At 40.8% G+C, this 21,837-nt stretch overlaps 2 protein-coding genes across 6 annotated transcripts in view; both read left to right on the plus strand.

The window, feature by feature from the left end:
* Nucleotides 1-6,567: 6,567 nt before the first annotated feature.
* Nucleotides 6,568-18,387, plus strand: LOC118400884 (bisphosphoglycerate mutase-like). 3 transcript variants are annotated; one of them, XM_035797876.2, is made up of 3 exons: nt 6,568-6,701; nt 10,178-10,810; nt 11,554-18,387. In XM_035797876.2, the coding sequence occupies exons 2-3, from the start codon at nt 10,210-10,212 to the stop codon at nt 11,727-11,729; spliced, it is 777 nt and encodes a 258-aa protein (XP_035653769.1). In that variant the 5' UTR covers nt 6,568-6,701; nt 10,178-10,209; the 3' UTR covers nt 11,730-18,387. The 3 variants fall into 3 exon arrangements, with proteins under 3 accessions (XP_035653769.1, XP_035653770.1, XP_035653771.1); XM_035797877.2 differs by having other exon boundaries at nt 10,183-10,810; XM_035797878.2 differs by having other exon boundaries at nt 6,671-6,701; nt 10,108-10,810.
* Nucleotides 18,388-21,644: 3,257 nt separating this feature from the next.
* LOC118400883 (non-muscle caldesmon-like) overlaps nt 21,645-21,837 on the plus strand; it is a 58,353-nt gene continuing 58,160 nt past the window's right edge. For all 3 annotated transcript variants that reach the window (XM_035797868.2, XM_035797872.2, XM_035797873.2), the window contains exon 1: nt 21,645-21,795. The gene's annotated coding sequence lies outside the window, so the exon portion shown is untranslated. The remainder of the gene's footprint in view (nt 21,796-21,837) is intronic.

Here is a 21,837-nt window from a genome sequence, read left to right on the forward strand (position 1 = left end):
CCCAACACCAAACAGGCTACCTAAATATGGTTCCCAATCAGAGACAATGACGAACACCTGCCTCTGATTGAGAACCATATCAGGCCAAACATAGAACTACACAAACTAGACATGTAACATAGAATGCCCACCCAGCTCACACCCTGACCAACCAAAACATAGAAACATACAAAGCAAACTATGGTCAGGGTGTGACACTTGTTCTAAAATGTATTATATAAAAATGTTTATTCATCAATCTAAACACGATACCCCATAATAACAAAACAGCAATACCCTTCAAAATAAAAAACAGCAATACCTGATTTACAGAAGTATTCAGACCCTTTGCTATGCGACTCGAAATTGAGCTCAGGTGCATCCCGCCCCCATTCTCATCGACGGGGCTGTAGTGGAGCAGGTTGAGAGCTTCAAGTTCCTCGGTGTCCACATCAACAACAAACTAGAATGGTCCAAACACACCAAGACAGTCGTGAAGAGGGCCTCGACAAAGCCTATTCCCCCTCAGGAAACTAAAAAGATTTGGCATGGGTCCTCAGATCCTCAAAAGGTTCTACAGCTGCAACATCAAGAGCATCACTGCCTGGTTGCATCACTGCCTGGTATGGCAATAGCTCAGCCTCTGACCGCAAGGCTACTACAGAGGGTAGTGCGTACAGCCCAGTACATTACGGGGGCTAAGCTGCCTGCCATCCAGGACCTCTACACCAGGCGGTGTCAGAGGAAGGCCCTAATAATTGTCAAAGACCCCAGCCACAGACTGTTCCCTCTACTACCACGTGGCAAGCGGTACCGGAGTGCCAAGTCTAGGAAAAAAAAGGCTTCTCAACTGTTTTTACCCCCAAGCCAATAGACTCCTGAACAGGTAATCAAATGGCTACCCTGACTGTTTGCATTTTGTGCCCCCCAACCCTGTTTTTACACTGCTGCTAATCTCTGTTTATCATATATGCATAGTCACTTCAACTATACATCCATGTACATACTATATTATTATTATTATTATTATTATCTCAATTGGGTCGACCAACCAGTGCTCCCGCACATTGGCTAACCGGACTATCTGCATTGTGTCCCGCCACCCGCCACCCGCCACCCACCACCCGCCAACCCCTCTTTTACGCTACTGCTACTCTCTGTTCATCATATATGCATAGCCACTTTAACCATATCTACATGTTCATATTACCTCAATCAGCCTGACTAACCGGTGTCTGTATGTAGCCTCACTACTTTTAGAGCCTCGCTACTATATACTGTATATAGCCTCGCTACTTTTATAGCCTGTCTTTTTACTGTTGTTTTATTTCTTTACTTACCTATTGTTCACCTAACACCTTTTTTGCACTATTGGTTAGAGCCTGTAAGTAAGCATTTCACTGTAAGGTCTACAACCCCTGTTGTATTCGGCGCACGTGACAAATATACTTTGATTTGATTTGATCATCCTTGAGATGTTTCTACAACTTGGAGTCCACCTGTGGTAAATTCAATTGATTGGAGATGATTTGGAAAGGCACACACCTGTCTATATAAGGTCCCACAGTTGACAGTGCATGTCAGTTCAAAAACCAAGCCATGAGGTTGAGGGAATTGTCCGTAGAGCCCCCGAGACAGGGTTGTGTCGAGCCACAGATCTGGGCAAGAGTACCAAAACATTTATGCAGCATTGAAGGTCCCCAAGAACAAAGTGTCCCCCATTACTTTTAAATGGAAGAAGTTTGGAACCACCAAGACTCTTCCTAGAGCTGGTCGCCTGGCCAAACTGAGCAATTGGGTGAGAAGGGCCTTGGTCAGGGAGGTGACCAAGAACCCGATGGTTACTCTGACAGAGCTCCAGAGTTCATCTGTGGAGATGGGAGAACCTTCCAGAAGATAAAAAACAACATGAGATGGCGCACACCCAGAATTATGCTTTGTGTGAAGGTGCTGACTAACATCGAATAAACTATAAACTATCAAAACAAAGAATGTCACACATTCTGTCACACAAAACGTTTCAACGTTGGTAAATAGGTCAATTAAATTGCTGGGAGATTACACATGGAGTGTGCGACTTTCTTTATTTTGATAGTTATATGTTGGACAACATCTCGACAGCACTCCACCAATCAGGCCTTTATGGTAGAGTGGCCAGACGGAAGACATTCCTCAGTAAAGGCACATGACAGCCCACTTGGAGATTGCTAAAAGTCACCTAAAGGACTCTCAGACCATGAGAAAGAAGATTCTCTGGTCTGAATGCCGTGCGTCACGTCTGGAGGAAACCTGGCACCATCCTTACGGTGAAGCATGGTGGTGGCAGCATCATGCCGTGGGGATGTTTTTCAGCGGCAGGAACTGGGAGACTAGTCTGGACCACAGGAAAGATAACCGGAGCAAAGTATAGAGAGATCCTTGATGAAAACCTGCTCCAAAGCGCTCAGGACCTGAGACTGGGGCGAAGGTTCACCTTCCAACAAGACAAGGACCCTAAACACACGGCCAAGAAAACACAGGAGTGACTTTGGGATAAGTCTCTGAATGTCCTTGAGTGGCCCAGCTAGAACCCGGACTTGAATCCGAACGAACATCTCTGGAGAGATCTGAAAATAGCTGTGCAGTGACGCTCCCTGTCCAACCTGACAGAGCTTGAGAGGATCTGCAGAGAAGAATGGGAGAAACTCCCAAAATACAGGTATGCCAAGCTTGCCAAAGGTGCTTCAACAAAGTACTGAGTAAATGGTCTGAATATTTATGTAAATGTGATATTTCAGCTGTTGTTTTTTTATACATTTGCTACAATATCTAAAAACCAGTTTTTTCTTTCTCATTATGGGGTATTGTAGATTGATGAGGGGTAAAAACAATTGAATCAATTTTAGAATAAGGCTGTAATGTAGCAATATGTGGAAAAAGTCAAGGGGTCTGAATACTTTCCGAACGCAGTGTATATACACTGGATGAAAGATCTACTAAGAATGGCATGTACAGTAGTACATATATTACAGTGAGCAAGAATCCAGTATATAAATAAATATCTGGTGTGTATAAATAGTGTGACTAAAATGCAATGTACAATAGTAGAAACATTAGAATGAGCTATGTTGAGAATATATTTCAAAATATAAATACACAGTACGTGGCAAAATTGATAGAATTGCAGGAACTTAGCTTCCAGACCAAAGTTTGGAATATAAATATATATGCAGGCGAATGGTGTTTATAGACAGTATGCAAATAGAAAAGGTGTGTTTAGCAGTAGTTATATAGGATGAGCCATGACTAGAATACAGTATACACATATAAAGTCTTTAAAAAAGTATAGAAACATTATTAAAGGGATCAGTGTTCAATGACTCTCTCTACATAGGGCAGCAGTCTCAAAGTTGCAAGGTAGAGCACAGGGTGGTAGCCGGCTAGAGACAGTGTCTACATATTCTGGCCAGTAGAAGAGGAAATGGTCATTTGAATGTCTGACTCACCTTTAACATAACAGTCAGGTATAATAAAGTCTTTAATAGACAGATGTAACAGATCGAAATGAAATCAGATCATTCCATGAGTTGGATGATTACTTGTGCAAATACTCTGAATGTAGATCGACCTTCAAAGACAGACAGGTCAATTTTAGTGTACTCATTTGCACTTAAATGATAGATTTAGCTGACTAAGCAGCTGATTTGTCATGTGTGTCATCCCAGTGCTTGGGAAGTGAACAGGATGGGGCTGTGTTGACTAATTAAAAATGTCCTTTTGACACAGGGATCCTGATTAAATGTAGGATGATTTAGTTCTCGGTAAGTGGGGGTCTGACTTTTGTGGTTAAAAAACGTTTCTGGGGAAAGCAACCAGGGAGAGGAAATTCTGAAGTTTGAGATTTTAAATAGTACAACAGAAGGAAAAATCTTAAATTCCCACTGAAAAGGTGACTTCCGAGCTGTGTGCCTTATCACATCTTTCAAAAAATCTGCCATTTCACTGTGTTTAAGGCAAACACTTGCAGCCCACATATCATATCAGATTAAGTAATACAAGATGTAATCAGATGTTTTAATAACGTCATCCGATAAGAAATGTATTTTAAGTAATCTGGTCTGATTACAGTTACTTCATTTTTCGAATCTGATTACGTAATCCTGTTACATGTCTTCTGTTACTATCCAACCCTGATTATACTACTAATACATAATACTAGTATTATACTACTAAGTAATTAATAATAGTAGTATAATAGTATTCTAATTGTAGTGTATCTATAATATTGTATCCCAGACCAAAATGGCGAAGAAGGTCACATCTCTGCTGGTGGCTGAAAAAGAGCAGAAGGTGGTTGACAGAGATACCACACTGAGTGAATGAGTTCCACCACTCAAACTCTCTGGGCTGTCTGTACAGGACCTGCAAGTACTATATGTATGAGTATATTCAGACATATTACGATGTATTCAGGAACAGTACTATGAGTATGAGTATATTCAGGTATATTTAGGTACTTGATTATGAGTGCGAAATATTCAGGTATGAATCTGCTTTCTCTTCACAGAATATTTGTAAAGTACTGCAAATTGAGGTTGTTGTTGTCGCAAATTAAAGTTTCCAAAAGTTACCAACAGATTCTCAAATTAAAATATTACAAACCGTTAACTTCATAGTATGATCTTTCAATGCACACACTATCCAAGCATGGGATATATTATTATGCGAATGTATATGTAACGGATGTGAAACGGCTAGCTTAGTTAGCGGTGTGCGCTAAATAGCTTTTCAATCAGTTACGTCACTTGCTCTGAGACCTTGAAGTAGTAGTTCCCCTTGCTCTGCAAGGGCTGCGGCTTTTGTGGAGCGATGGGTAACGATGCTTCGAGGGTGACTGTTGTCGTTGTGTGCAGAAGGTCCCTGGTTCGCGCCCGGGTATGGGCGAGGGGACGGACGTAAGTAAAGTTGTACTGTTACATTGATGCTGTTGAGCCGGATTACTGGTTGCTGCGGAAAAAAGGAGGAAGGTCAAAAGAGGGGTGAGTGTAACGGATGTGAAACGGCTAGCTTAGTTAGCGGTGCGCGCTAAATAGTGTTTCAATCAGTTACGTCACTTGCTCTGAGACCTTGAAGTAGTAGTTCCCCTTGCTCTGCAAGGGCCGCGGCTTTTGTGGAGCGATGGGTAACGATGCTTCGTGGGTGACTGTTGTTGATTTGTGCAGAAGGTCCCTGGTTCGCGCCTTGGTATGGGCGAGGGGACGGTTTAAAATTATACTGTTACATTGATGCTGTTGACCCGGACTACTGGTTGCTGCGGAAAAAAGGAGGAAGGTCAAAAGAGGGGTGAGTGTAACGGATGTGAAACGGCTAGCTTAGTTAGCGGTGCGCGCTAAATAGCGTTTCAATCAGTTACGTCACTTGCTCTGAGACCTTGAAGTAGTATTTCCCCTTGCTCTGCAAGGGGAAGTAGTATTTCCCCTTGCTCTGCAAGGGCCGCGGCTCTTGTGGATTGATGGGTAACGATGCTTCGTGGATGACGGTTGTTGATGAGTGCAGAGGGTCCCTGGTTCGCGCCCGGGTATGGGCGAGGGGACGGTTTAAAAGTATACTGTTACCTATAATAAGCTCTTAGAAGATAATAAACCTTTGTTCTGGTCGATATTCTAAAAATGAATGTGCTACCATAAAAGCAACACAGATTTTTTGGGCAATAAAATTTGAATCAAATCAAATGTACAGGCAGTACATATTCGTGTTGGTATGTGAGACTTTTATTTTGAAACCTTGCTATGTGGCAATATAGATTGGAAATCTGACCATGAAGATCATTGAGCTGAAAGGCAAAAAGTGACCTCAGTTGAAGAGGGTAAGAGTATCAGCTGAAGCAATGTTGGGGGCTCTGCTGGGAGCCAAGGTCAAAGTCTGTTGACTTCAAGGCCAACCTCAAGACTGTCAAAAAGGAGGAGAAGGTAAGGGAAGTAGTAGTTTTACATAGTAAGAGTCTCTTGCATGGGTATATGTTTTGTATGGATGCAAATCAAATTTACGTCATACGATAGATAATTCTAGTCATTCAATAGAAAATAATGTCTTATTTTTAATGGAAAGTAATGTATTATTTTTATGTAATTTGTTATGAAATTGTATTTATATGATGTAGTATGGACACACACAATGTTGGATAGTTAGAAGTTATTCATAAAATTATGTTACTGTCAATAAAGCACTTATTAACATCGTATTATCATTGTCACTTGCATGGTCAACAATAAAAGTTAACACTGCGTATGTGTGAGTGTGCGCGTGTGTGAGTGCATGCGTCTGTGTGTGTGTGCGTGCGAGCTTGCGCATGTCGTTTGTATTGTGTATCAATCATAGTTTATACTGTTTTTTTTTAACAAAAAAAGTGCAGTATTTTCCACTTTGCAGGCAAAACATTGACATAGCAGATACTTAATAATGTCCACATTCAGTGACTTTTAAAATGTACCCAGCTAAATATGTCATGCCACGCCTTCTTCCTCCATGATGACGGTCCCAGACAGCGCAAGCCGTTCCTTTCATCCGTCCATATATGGGCAGTACACGTTACACAAATCCCGCCCAAATGTGAGATTTGCCGCTTCGATTGGACCGCAAGCTGTCAGTCGCGGACTTCTTTTGAACGCTCTCGATGGTGTTCCAAATATCTGTCATCAGTCACGACTGCACGACAATTGGTCTAAACTTGTAGCTCACGCAGGGTAAGGTTGTTTTCATGCTATTATTGTAATACATTTTCAGTTTTAATTGTTATTGATCCGCATTTTGTAGCTTGAACGTCTTTACACGCATGCCCTCGTAAAAACGCATGCACGCTATCTGGATTCTGGACAGAGTAGGCTACCAGTGTATGAGATGACAAGTGCAAGGCATCACAGCTAACGTTAGCTGTTTTTATTGTCTGTTGATATGATGTAATAATATGGTATTCCGTATTCATTACGCCACAGGGAATGTGTAATAGCCACATTTCGTTGTTTAGATTCAGCGTTACCCTGTGCAATGATGTTCAACTTTGGTTAACGTAACCGTGTGTTGGTTTGTAGTATGCCACTTGAAATTATTGACCTACCAGACCCACCCCTTAAACCTCTCAGCCATGTTGATGATGGCTACTGCTTCTGATATCACGCTCATTAACAATAGAGTTGCAAAAGGCCCCCATTGAAAAATGTGGCCTTTTATGAACGCATTTCATGCATTTATAAAATGACTGGAGACTTTGGCAGATACCACACAAATGATCGAAATGACAGTTTACTTTGACACAGACAAACTGAGAATCTGAGATCAATAAAAACAACCTTGTCTTGAATCCATCAATGGCCTAGGCCTCAACCAGGTCTCAGAGCATTTTGTATTATTCTGTACGTGAATCTGAGACGCTCCTTTTACTGTGATAAGTTATGTTTGGTATGGTTACATAAGACAGGTGGTTACTTAAGTAGGGTGGATGGGTGGGTGTATAACCCAAAGGTTGCGAGTTCAAATATCATCACAGACTATTCAAAACTCAGCAAAAAAATAAACTTCCTCTCACTGTCAACTGTGTTTATTTTCAGTAATCTTAACATGTGTAAATATTTGTATGAACATAACAAGATTCAACAACTGAGACATAAACTGAACAAGTTCCACAGACATGTGACTAACAGAAATTGAATAATGTGTCCCTGAACAAAGGGGGGTCAAAATAAAAGGTAACAGTCAGTATCTGGTGTGGCCACCAGCTGCATTAAGTACTGCAGTACATCTCTTCCTCATGGACTGCACCAGATTTGCCAGTTCTTGCTGTGAGATGTTACCCCACTCTTACACCAAGGCACTTGCAAGTTCCTGGACATTTCTGGGGGGAATGGCCCTAGCCCTCACCCTCCGATCCAACAGGTCCCAGACGTGCTCAATGGGATTGAGATCCGGGCTCTTCGCAGGCCATGGCAGAACACTGACATTACTGTCTTGCAGGAAATCACACGCAGAACGAGCAGTATGGTTGGTGGCATTGTCATGCCATTGTCATGCCAGGAGGGTCATGTCAGGATGAGCCTGCAGGAAGGGTACCACATGAGGGAGGAAGATGTCTTCCCTGTAAGGTACAGCATTGAGATTGCCTGCAATGACAACAAGCTCAGTCCAATGATGCTGTGACACACCACCCCAGACCATGACGGACCCTCCACCTCCAAATCGATCCCGCCCCAGAGTACAGGCCTCGGTGTAACGCTCATTCCTTCAACGATAAAAGCGAATCCGACCATCACCCCTGGTGAGACAAAACTGACTCGTCAGTGAAGAGCACTTTTTGCCTGTCCTGTCTGGTCCAGCGACGGTGGGTTTGTGCCCATAGGCAATGTTGTTGCCGGTGATGTCTGGTGAGGTCCTGCCTTTACAACAGGCCTACAAGCCCTCAGTCCAGCCTCTCTCAGCCTATTGCGGACAGTCTGAGCATTGATGGAGGCTGATGGAATCTGTTAGTGTCTTAATGATGGTTCCACAGGTGCATGTTCATTATTTATGGTTCATTGAACAAGCATGGGAAACAGTGTACCTTTACAATGAAGATCTGTGAAGTTATTTGGATTTTTACGAATTATCTTTGAAAGACAGGGTCCTGAAAGAGGGACGTTTCTTTTTTTGCTGAGTTTAGCTAATTAGCAACTTTTCAACTGCCTTTTTAGTATAACGCAAACGTCTGGCAACGCAAATGTCTAGCAACCCAAAGGTTGCAAGTTCGAATTTCACAGACCATAGCATTTGAGCTAATTAGCAACTTTTCAACTACTTACTACTTTTTAGCTGCTTTGCCATTACTAACCATAACCTTTTTAGCTAACCCTTCCCCTAACTTTCACCCTTTTAGCTAACCCTAACCTTAAACCTTTAATCTATCTTCTAAACTTAACCCTAACTAATATCCCCTAGCCTAGCTAACGTTAGCAAGCTAGAATTCGTAACATTCATTTTGCAAAGTTGTAACATTGTACGTTTTGCAAATTCATAACATATCGTACATTTGCAAATCGTAACATATAAGACATTTTTGCGAATTCATAACAATGTACGTTTTGCAAATTTGTGACCTATAATCAGAAATGTAATTTTTAACATATCATACGAAATGGGTGATGGACATCCACAAATGAATACATACCATACGAAATGTAACATATCATACATACTAAAGGAATTGTTCACGTATTTATGTACAGAATAATACGAAATGCTCTGAGGCCAGGTTGTAGGCCTACGTGTGTGGAGACATATTGTAGGCTACAATATGAGGAAATTATAGTCTGAAAAATGCTTTCCAATTTCACTGAATCACCCAATGATGCGCAGCTCACACGTTGCTGATGGCCAATGCGTTTGTGCCAAAAGCCTATCTCTCTCTTGTTTAACTTCCAAATATTGTTTTACAAAGTAAATCAAGTATTTTTGTAGCCTAAACCAGACAGATTTGAGTGTTTTGATCAGGAGCCATTTGCTTTCTAATCTGTGTTTTCCCGCGACAGCAGAACATCTATAACTTTGGCAAATGTATTTCAATTCGCACGGCTATGATTATGTAAGGAAATAAATGATGGTGCAACGCTGGAGAGATGAGAGAGTTGCAGGCTCATGTCTATCAGAGTAGAGGGAGAGGGATCATATCAAGTTGCTCTCATTCTAGTTCTGTGAGAGATACAGGCGCGCTTCTCATACAGCCATGGCAACGCGTTGGTTTCAAACAGCGTTTCATGCCAGGAAAAGGTACCGTATTCAATCAAACAGGTTCCGGAACAAGGCAGTCCAAAACGGAGAGGTTCCGGCTCAAATGAAGCACGGCTAATAATACAAGGCACCACTGAACTGCAGCTGTACATTTAGGTTGTTGAAACTCATCAAGTAGCCTATTCGAGACTTGTTGAATAATTCTTATTTAAGTTGTGTGCTAAGTGACTGATGATGTTAGCTGGCCACAGTAACAGTCGAGTGCATTATGTAACTGAACCTGCACCCTTCGCTTCTATAATTCCTCATTGTTTGTTTGTGTAAAGTACAGGCTCCTGCTGCCAGCTTGTCCTTCCGGATGTCCTATAATTCAACCCATTGTTTGTTTGTGTACAGTACAGGCTCCTGCTGCCAGCCTGTCCTTCCGGATGTCCTATAATTCAACCCATTGTTTGTTTGTGTACAGTACAGACTCCTGCTGCCAGCCAGTCTTTCCCGATGTCCAAGTACAAAGTCTTTGTGATGAGGCATGGAGAAGGGGCCTGGACCAAAGAGAACCGCTTCTGCAGCTGGGTGGACCAGAGGCTGAGTGAGGATGGGGTAAAGGAGGCCCTAGCGTGCGGTCACCTCCTAAGAGAGGCAGGCTACCACCTGGATGTGGTCTTCACATCCCTGCTTAGCCGTTCCATCCACACAGCCTGGCTGCTACTAGAGGCCATGGGGCAGGAGTGGGTCCCAGTGGTGAAATCGTGGAGGCTGAATGAGCGCCATTATGGTGCTCTGATCGGGCTCAACCGTGCCGAGATGGCCCTAAACCACGGCGAGGAGCAGGTGAAACAGTGGAGGAGGAGTTACGACCTCACGCCGCCGCCTATCGACAATTCACACCCTTACTTTTTGGAGATCTACAACGACCGGCGGTATTCTACTTGCGATATTTCTAAAGAGGATCTCCCTAAGTCGGAGAGCCTGAAGGATGTCTTAGAGAGGCTCCAGCCATACTGGGATGGCACCATTGTGCCAGAGATCAAACAGGGGAAATCGGTGCTCATCTCTGGGCATGGGAATAGCTGCAGGGCACTGCTGAAACACTTACAAGGTATAACGTGTGTGTGTGTGTGTGTGTGTGTGTGTGTGTGTGTGTGTGCAAGGCTTGAGTGCATCAGCTCCACCATTACTACCATTGACATTTGCTGCACTGCTATTGTCCTTTTTAGTTCTCTTTTGTTACTGCAGACTTCAGTAAGAGCTGCATGGCTACTTTCACTTCCATTTGAATGTTTGAATCTACAAAAGGAGTTCGCTAGGCCCTCTATGCTTTAGGCCTAGTTCGTAACTAGCATTCACTCCCATTTGGTTTATAGCAATATATATATGAGTTCCAGAAATGGCACGTGGTTGAACTTGTACAAAAAGGGCACTAGGTTTATGTTACATCAGGCTACTGCCATGAGATCCACATTGACCTTTTAGCTCCTCCACTGGCCACCCTGTAACTTTATAGACAGTTATGTAATGGGGATATTATAAATCATCTATGCTATTATAGCAGGAATTGTTGTTTTGCTCATTTGTTGTTAGAGGACCTACATTATAGACCTACAGTAGTCTGTTGCACATTTTGATTTGGTTTTAAGTGGTTATTGAGCACTCATAAGCTTACTTCGGTGTACAGAAATCAGAGCAGTTGGTAGCGCTTTCCATAACAATATGGGATAAAGCTGTACTAACATAATGGTTATATTATCTTCATGGTGATAGTATGCCACGGGTTTGTTTTACTGTGGTTCACAAGCAGCAGAACACTACAAATCAAACATTTATCTCTATTTATTTCAACAGGTATATCAGATGCTGATATCGTCAACGTGACGTTACCCACAGGAACGCCCATTCTGATTGAGCTGGATGAGAACTTCCGGCCCACCAAACCCATGCAGCTCCTGGGAGACCAGGACGCCATCCAGGCAGCCATCAGGAAGGTGGAGGATCAGGGGAAGGTCAAACAAACACCATGATTGGCCTGAATCTAGTCAACTGGATTCTAGTCATTCTAGATTCAAAAATCTAGCCCACTGAATTATATTCATTATACATACAAGTGATTTGTAGAATCTAATCAACTGTATTCTAGTCATTCTGGAGTATATTCTAGAATCTAGTCAACTGGCTGTAAGACTAATATACGAATTTTCCCAAGCCTGGGCTAGCACTTATTTAGTTGCCTGTTATGCACCATTAATCAGATTCACTCAAAGCTGAATTCTTGATTGAATTAAATCAATATTAAGTACATGCTATTGTAGTCAGTAAGTCTCAGTGAACTGACTGTATAATCGTGGTATGAACTTAACCCAGGCTACCCTATTGGGTGCAACAAGGAAACAAAATAATATTGTTCATACAGAAATAAGTGGTGTGCTGAAGGGAGTTACATTAACAGGCATATTTATCATTAACAAGCATATTTGGCAATAGGCTGACTAAGTGTGTATTGAGGCATTTTGCCATTAAAGGAATAGCAGCACGTGAAACGATCAAATGTTCCTTTAAAAAAAAAAAAAAAAAAACATTTTCAAACCTCTGTCACGTGCCTTCACTGCCATTATTCTCAATTTCTGTAGGATTTTGCGATGCAATTTTGTTAGTTCTTAAGTGTAAGTGAATTATGACTGACAGAATCTAGCAGTAGAATATGAACCAGCACTAACAGGTACAAATTGTTATTTATCAAGAAAAGCACTTCATAACAAGTATTACCTCATTGAGACTGACAGTCAGGCTATTCATTCCAAGACCAGTCGGTGGATTGTGTGATCAAAGCTTCTTTTTAGTACATTAACGCTGTAAATGTGTTGTTGAAAAAGATCGGTCAAACTTGATAAGAACATGTCCGCTCAAATGCTACATGCTAGTTTAAGAGAAGTTCATATGAAATAACTGTAGTGCTCGTGCGGTTAATCATAAAATGCCTACGTTGACATGCTGATTTATGACTTGCAGTATATTGTGGTATAATTTGACACAAAAACTTCTCTTGTTTCAATTTGTGACCCACCACCTGGATTCGGTCTTATGTAGCAAAATTTGAAAATTGTATTTTTTACATTGGATGGAAGTAGAGACTCAAAGCTAGAAAATGGTATTTGATACACTGCAGTTGAGGAACAATGGAACATTTATTCTGCTTTGAATGTTGATAAACTTGTAACCCCATTTTGTTGAGAAAATTGCTATTAATGTTTTGGTACACCTACTGGAGAGCTCTTCTTTGTCTACACCCATTCAGCATTGTTCACACCCTCTTCACACCAAATTCATTAACAGCCAATCGTATCCATTTATTGTTGCTTTTTTTTATCCAAAAGATTCAAGTCATTCATTTGTAAACTTGGAAAAGAGGGAACAACCTCATAATATAACAAAGTGTTCTTAATAAGTCCCAAGTAAAGGAAGTGGAATTGCTTTGCAAATTCTCTCTGAGTAATATTAACCTGGGGGGAAAAATCGCGCTTGAATATAATTTTCCAGAAAAACAACATTAGCTGGTGAAACTTAGACAATTTCACAGGTCATTTTGGAGGGTCAGAATCACATTTCTTTAGGAATTCAAGTCCACCAAGTTTATTAAACAGACTGTTAGGGATATGATACCACAGAGGTAGGATTAGACAGACATATCAACCATTTAATTCTAAAAGCAACCATTAACGAATCAAAATCAATATCCTGTAAACCTCCACGATCATACTAATTGTGATTTCTGAATATAATGATTTATTCCTCCAAACAAATCTAAATATAACAGAATTGACTTTTTAAAAATGTTATTAGAAGAAATAAAAAAGGGACTGACTTGGGTAAATGGTTCTAGATAAGCCATCGGTCTTGGACAAAAGAATACAACCCAAGATTGAGATATCACATTGCTGCCACGGACTTAATGAAACTCTCATGGAATGAATCCTATTATCGATGTTTAAAGATTCTGTATCTGAAACGTTTTTAGTGATAACAATTCCTAAATATTTAACTTTCTTTTTAACAGGCAATGTTGACGGAATCACAGCAAATAATTGGCATGAGATCACATTTGTTAAGGTTGGGAGTCGACCCAGAGGCCATAGAAAATGTCTTGATTCTGTCAATAGCCAAGGGAATAGACGCTCTATCCTTTAGGAAAAGGGCAGTATCATCTGCAAATGGACTGATATTTACATCTTTACCAAAAATACAGATCCATTTTAAATTCTCATATTTGTTTAGAAATATGGCTAGTAGATCTGTGGCTAAAATAAAGAGCTTGGACAACCCTGTCTAATTCCTCTAGCAATAGAGAAACAAGGGGATGTACCGTTACTAATAGCCAGCGAACTGCTATTATCATTATATTGTACATTATCCTTATCACTTAACAGAAATCCTCCCAAAACCCAAAAGTAGATAGTTCTAAGTTAAAAGTTGTTTGAAAGTGCCAAAAGCATTTTTAAAAATCTAAAAACAATATACATCTAGGTGAAGAGAGTCCTTCTTTGGTTTGGGTATAAGAACTATTAGTCCCTGTCACAAAGGAGGTGATAAGATAGCATTAGCAATATCCTCTTTGTAGCCCGAAAGCAATAACTCTCTAAATCACGCCAAAAATGTTGATAGAGTCATGCTATCCGGTCCAGGAGATTTACCTATAGGCATTTGTTTAATGGTTTAGTCCAACAAAGTAATATCTATATCAGAATCACAGAGTTTCTTAAACCTTTCTTCTATAGGGTTAACAGAGTTTATGAACTGAATCAAAAAAGGAATTCATGTTGCCTTCTGAAAGATGAGATTGATATAGTGAAGTGTAGAAAGAGTATTTTCTTATGAATCATTTCACGATCAACAGATAGTGTCATTTACATAAATGGGTGTAATACTATTCCTAGTCTGCCTACTCTTCTCCAAATGAAAGAAATAAGATGTGTTTTTTTCACCTTTTTCAATCCATTTGGCCTTTGAACGGATGGAGGCACCCTGTTTCTTTTTCATCTTAATTTAAATCAAGTTTATTGCTCAGCCTGTTAATATCAACATCTGCTTGGATAATCTTTTCTTAGCATTTTACCAGTAGTGATGGCAAGACATTGATTTCTGAATTTAATCATTTCCCATGTGTTAGTAGAAGAAAGAGCAGGATCGAGACAGGTCCCTCTGATAAGAGCTTTAGACTGTAAACAAAATGGCTCATTCTTTAAAAGAAAAGATGCTTTTGAAAATCTCTTGTCATTATCAAAAGGAAAGAATAATGGAACAATGGCCTGTCAGAGGATCTGAGGAAATACTACATTCACTGACAAGATTCGTAAGATTGGAAGGTACCAACCAATGATCAATTCGAGATTTGAATTGTCTGTCGCTAGTTATAGAGTTGAACCAAGAACAATGTTCTAAAGTTGGATTCTGTGAACTCCAAATGTCGGAAAGTTGAAAGTTGGGAGCAGAAATGTAGAATTAAGTTATTAAAACAATGGGCTGAATGCCTGGTGGGATACTTGTCCATCCAGTCACGAGGAGCAACATTATAATCGCCTCCAGCAATAATGTTATCTGTGGAATATTTGTTTTTCAATTCAATTAAGACTTCACTAATAGATGTTAGAATAATTACTATGTTATAACCATAAATATTTACCAATATGTAACATGACCCTTTTTATATTCGAAAACATTAGTTATCCAGTGACCCTCAGCATCACACCTGCTTTCTTAAACTGTACCTGGAAAATGTCTGAAAAGTATTCCCACACCAGCAGAATGAGATGAGCCAAGGCTAAAAATGATCTTGTCACCCCATTGTGAAGTCCAAAATTTTAAGTCGGCATCTGAGGAACGTGTCTCTTGAAAAAAACAAAAAAACAATTGGACTTTTTAATGAATCTTTACAAAAACAAAAATTGCCTTTGGTACGTAAACCCCTGGTGTTCAATTGGTACGTAAACCCCTGATGTTCAATTGGTACGTAAACCCCTGATGTTCAATTGGTACGTAAACCCCTGATGTTCAATTGGTACGTAAACCCCTGGTGTTCAATTGGTACGTAAACCCCTGATGTTCAATTGGTACGTAAACCCCTGATGTTCAATTGGTACGTAAACCCCTGGTGTTCAATTGGTACGTAAACCCCTGGTGTTCAATTGGTACGTAAACCCCTGGTGTTCAATTGGTACGTAAACCCCTGGTGTTCAATTGGTACGTAAACCCCTGGTGTTCAATTGGTACGTAAACCCCTGGTGTTCAATTGGTACGTAAACCCCTGGTGTTCAAGAATAAAAAGCAAAGAAATGTTGACAAGCAGAGTATCCGAGAGAGTTGTCTAGAATAAACAAGGGACCCTGAATATAGCATAAGCCCTTCAAAAATGTACTTGACGAACAGTAACGACCATAAAAGGAAAATAAATGGCTAGACCGCGTAATAACACGTAATATATTAATAGTTTAGATCTTCAATTAAACTCTCAAACGTAAAATAAAAACATCTGACAGCTAATCATCGCCATATGAAAAATAAATGGAGATTTACTTACATAATATCAATCTTGAAACCAAATGAAAAGACTAAAAGCTAAGTGATTTCTTAGTATGCCATCAAATGAGAATCAAAAATCAGTGTGCTTACGTTGGTTAATGTTCACATTCAAAACTCGCCACTACGGACAGTATGGCCCTATGCAATATCACCTATACGCGGTGTTCAGATAAACGATTGGATGAATAAACTCACCAGTTGAAACGGTATATGGCTTCATTAGCCTACTACTGTATAAGCAGGCCAACTCATGAAGCATAAATCAGTCACACGTGGCTCCACCCTGCGGTCGTCAATGGCAGAAAACCCCTCGCGAAAGGAGGCTTTTTTTCTCCCTGCATCTTGCCCCATCGACTTGTGGCCACAGCTTCGCATGGGCATCCCTGTCGCGCTTGCTGAAATCTTCTGCAAAGCGAGTGTCTTTCTCCCTGAAGATCGGCGCAAGTTTGGCAGCTCTCCACACCTCGTCTCTCACGTTCCTCAACGCAAACCTTGTCTGTGTCTGTTCATCTCCTTTCTCTTATCTCCGAGACGGTGTACAACATCTACAGCGATGTTCAGGATAGCAGGGGGATATGGAACAACCTTCCCAATAATGTCAATCACAATCCCTCTGATATTCTCACCATCAGTTTCAGGGAGCATGTTCAGTCTCAGCCCCCATCGGCGCTTGTATCGGTCCTGTTCATCACTGGCTGTGCGCAGCTCCTCGTTTTCTTTTGTCAGGGCATCAACTTTATTTTTCAACAGTTTCACATCAGTGGTAATATCCTTAATGCCTGCTGCATTAAACTCTGTAGTTTTGTGGGGTTTCGAAGGGGTTATTTGGACACCTGTACCGAAGACTAATTCCTCCAACCTCGGTACCGTTAATTCTGGTAGAGTGTCAGAATCTTCCGTATAGATGACAGTATCTACCTCGGTTACGACAGCTCCCTCTACATTTTTGCTAGCTTCCATCTCAGCTAATGTTACAAGCTAGCTAGTCTTGGCTGAACTTGCTTGAAGTATAACAAAGTGGAAAAGTGATGTTCGGTAAACCAAAAAAAAGACAGCAAAAATTCAGAGCATCAATGTTGTTGAGAAATGTAGCAAAACTTTTGTAGTTCTCGATTGATAATGTTGTCTTACACTGCGGTAGACAGGACTATCAAGACATACTGAGCAGCTCACGTTATAGACAGAAGCATGCTACATGGCCGACCAATCCAAACTCATCTCCCGGCATGTTCAGCCCATCCATTATCTCAGCCAGTGTTACCTTAAAAGTAAAAGTACTCTTAACATAGTTTAGGTTATGTGAACAGCACTGCATTTTCAATTGAATACAGTGCTACTAAAGATGTTTTACATTTGTACATTATTTGGATACTAGTATTCAGGGCCGGTCCTGGCCGTTCTGGCACCCCAGGCGAAACAAAAATTGGCCGCCACTACAAGAATAATCCCAGTAAGCAACATTAAGTTGAAAAAACGGCTATTTTTCAAGACGTTGAAGTTGGGTTCAATTTAAGCTCTGAATGAAAGTTTAAAATAGGTATTTTATGGATGTTTAAATCAGGTACATTTTTGGTTCTGAATGAAAGTTGAAAATATGTCCATAGCGGAAAAAATCGTAGCCAAACATAGACCAAAAAGTCAACTTTGACATTGTGTGTAGGCCAGTGACAGAAAAATCTAAATTCAATACATTTCGAATTCAGACTAACTCAACAAAATGTGGAAAAATTCAAGGGGTGTGAATACTTTCTGAAGGCGCATTGTTTGTGGCGCATTGAAGGCGCATTACTGTGATGTTTTTTTTGTTTGTTTGTTTACACAGGGAAGATACTTTGTTTGTGTCTCATTTTGTATTGTACGTCTGTCTGTCTGATATTTTTTTTAACGTTCTGTCCATCTGTCATAATAACCATCGTATTTGTTGTGGTCTTCAGGTCATTAGGGAAATGATGACTAATATTATTAGTTCATCACCAGAATGTGTAAATATATTGATACTACTAAATACTGTAGTCATGTCCTGTAATATTTTCTGTAATGTATTATCCCCACGGTTATACTAAATGTTCAGTGACGACATTAAGTATTAAACTTAGTTTGAAAACTTGACTTTGCCATTTGATGGTTTGCATGGTGGAAATAAAATGAAATGACTCGCTCTGTAATTGTAACGAATGCGCTGAGAGTACAGGGAGCGAGTGTTTTAATAAAGAAACAAAACACAAACAACACTCCCAACATGAAAACAGAGTCAATAACACCTGAGGAAAGAACCAAGGGGAGTGACAGATATAGGGAAGATAATCAAGGAGGTGATGGAGTCCAGGTGAGTGTCATGAGGTGCAGGTGCACAAGACGATGGTGACAGGTGTGCGGGATAATCAGCAGCCTGATGACCTATAGGCCGGAGAGGGGAGTATACGTGATAATAATGATATGACTGTCTCAGAAGTTTTCTTTGTGGTAAAAATGCCAAAGATGTTTCAAAGATGTGAAAGTATATCTGTCTAGTTGGTAGTGTATTATGATGAGAATGTTCCTTTATGAAAGTGTGCCTACCTGTTGGAGCTAGAGTTTTCCTGAATCATGATACAGTCAAGTCAACTGCAATGAGTAAAGCCCAAAGATAATGAACCTCGACAACAGATAATTAACCTTTTCATCAGGGTGAACACAGGCGGATACAGGGGGGAGTGGCTGTTTGAGTTATTTGGCATGAAGGAGAAGACTGGGACTGCCAAAACCATCAGTTCTGGGTGTGAGACTGTCGCCTGGGATCAGGCTAACAAGAATGAGGAGTATGGTGTACAATATGATTCTTATTCCCCCTTGTGCTTAAGTTGAGCTTGCAGGAACCAATAGAAAATTCAAAAAAAGTGCAAAACTAACACACCGTACTTGCATTCCAGAGAGGTCAAGCAAGATTTTAAATAATTATTTAAACCTAGATCTGTTTAGCATATTGGGAGGGTACTGTGTATGTACTATAGGCCTACACATGCACTACATGACCAGAAGTATATGGACACCTGCTTGTCCAACATCTCATTCCAAAATCATAGGCATGAATAGAGAGTTGGTCCTTCCTTTGCTGCTATAGGAGCCTCCACTCTTCTGGGAAGGCTTTCCGCTAGATGTTGGAACAGTGCTACGGAGACCTGCTTCCATTCAGCCACAAGAGCATTTGTGAGGTCAGGCACGAATGTTGGGTGATTAGGCCTGGCTTACAGTTAGCGTCCTGCTCTGTGCTGGCCAGTCAAATTCTTCCCCACTGATCTCAACAAAGCATTTCTGTATGGATCTCACTTTGTGCACAGGGGCATTATAATGCTGGAACAGGAAAGGGCCTTCTCCAAACTGTTGCCACAAAGTTGGAAGCACAGAATCGTCTAGAATGCCATTGCATGCTGTAGCGTTAAGATGTTCCTTCACTGGACCTAAGGGGCCTAGCCCGAACCATGAAAAACAGCCCCGTACCATTATTCCTCCTCCACCAAAGTTTACAGCTGGCACTATGCAGTCGAGCAGCTAGCGTTCTGACATCCGCCAAACCCAGATTCGTCTGTCGGACTGCCAAATGGTGACGCGCGATTCATCACTCAAGAGAACGCATTACCACTGCTCCAGAGTCCAATGGCAGTGAGCTTTACACCACCCCAGCCGACGCTTGGTATTACGCATGGTGTGCGGCTGCTCAGCCATGGTAACAGATTTCATGAAGCTCCCGACAAACAGTTATTGTGCTGATGTTGCTTCCAGAGGCAGTTTGGAACTCAGTAGTGAGTGTTACAACCGAGGACAACACTCTGCGGTCCCTTTCTGTGAGCTTGTGTGGCCTACCACTTTGTAGCTGAGCCGTTGTTGCTCCAAGACGTCTCTACTTCACAATAACAGCACTTACAGTTGACTGGGGCAGCTCTAGCAGGGCAGAAATTTGACGAACTGGCTTGTTGTGGCATCCTATGACTTTGCGACGTTGAACGTCACTGAGCTATTCAGTAAGGCCATTCTACTGCCAATGTTTTTTTTAATGGAGATTGCATGGCTGTGTGCTCAACTTTACACCTGTCAGCAACGGCTGTGGCTGAAATAGCCGAATCCACTCATTTGAACAGGTTCCACATATTTTTGTACATATACTGCATCCTTTGAATATGATTGCTCTTTTTATTTAGGTGGACAGAGGAGTTTCAATTAGCTGTTGACTGTTGGAGTAGTAACATGTCCTTGTTTGGTAGCTCTGTGTTCTGGCAGGAGAGAGAGATGTCAGCTGTTGGAAAGGGCTTTTATAGACTCTTATTTACTCATACATTTCGGCGTGGTTCAGATTCTTTTTAGATTACTGCATTGACTTCCCATCTCACTTAATAAAACTCCTTTTAAACTGATTATATTGCCAGTTTGCAAGCACAGTATAAGTAAGCTACACGGTATATTTATTTGTTTTTACATTTTCTGACAATCACATTAGTTATTGGTCTTGCAGCACTCAGCCACACTAATTAGTTTGTATATTCTGACCTGAAATAGCTGCATCCAACAGCTGCCAGTATGGTTAGTAATTAACTATGTAATTATTAGCCTACAGCTTTATTGAAAGCAGTAATGGTTCCCCCAATACTCTTTGAATTAGGTATTAGCTCTTAAGGATGGTCTCCCACCTATAGTCTGCCTATCCGTTTCTAAAGTATGAATCAGACAACATTCCCACCTGTACGACATCATGGTTCCCTCCCTTGTTCTCTTTGCCCTGCCACATTTTTGTACATTTCACATCTGTCACATACCAATGCTGCTATATGAAAGCTACAGCTCCAAGACTAATGGCATAGTGCCAAGTTTAGTCACATTATTTCGCAGTATTTGTTGAGAACAGCCAAAGTCTTTCAATATTGTTTTCTATTTATTTCTTCAAAAACACGATTTGTCATTTTTTGGTGAAGTTCAATTGTGGAGATAAGGTGGCAGGTAGCCTACCGGTTAAGAGCGTTAGAACAGTAACAGAAAGGTCTCTGGTTCGAATCCCAGAGCCGACTAAGTAAAACAATCTGTGGATGTTCCCTTGAGCAAGGAAGTTAACCCACTGTTCCACGGCCGTCATTGTAAATCAGAACTGACTTGTCTAGTTAAATAAAGGTTAAATAACAAAAAAATAGATGAATTGCTCTGGATAAAAGCACCTGCTAAATGACTGAAACATATATAAGGATGCTTCATCGTATTAGAAAGCAATAGTTACTTTTTTGTAGAAGAAAAATACATTACAACTTTTTATTATTGCTTTTATCGCGAGCGTTTCATTATTAGGAAAAGCCAAACGTCTCCGATACACATAGATGACCACAAGTAGAGAGAGAAATAGCCAATGTAGCTTAAACATCTTAGAAATGTGAGCGGGACAGGAGGAGCCAAAACTGCACCATAGCCAATGGATAAAAGCTCAATTGTTTCAACTCTCTCCGAAGCTTCTGACATCGAACATAAAGAAACAACTGAACTTGGCTTTCTGCAGGACAGGTACGTTTGAATTAGATATGAACTTTACATGTATTCATTTCA

The sequence above is a fragment of the Oncorhynchus keta genome, chromosome 22 (assembly GCF_023373465.1).
Source record: "Oncorhynchus keta strain PuntledgeMale-10-30-2019 chromosome 22, Oket_V2, whole genome shotgun sequence".
NCBI classification, from domain to species: domain Eukaryota; kingdom Metazoa; phylum Chordata; class Actinopteri; order Salmoniformes; family Salmonidae; genus Oncorhynchus; species Oncorhynchus keta.

Bases quoted from the DNA above. Each gene is read 5' to 3' on its own strand.
- LOC118400884 (XM_035797876.2), top strand. From the start codon at position 10,210: ATGTCCAAGTACAAAGTCTTTGTGATGAGGCATGGAGAAGGGGCCTGG. The intron at 10,811-11,553 runs GTATAACGTGTG...TTATTTCAACAG, and splicing joins ACTGCTGAAACACTTACAAG to GTATATCAGATGCTGATATC.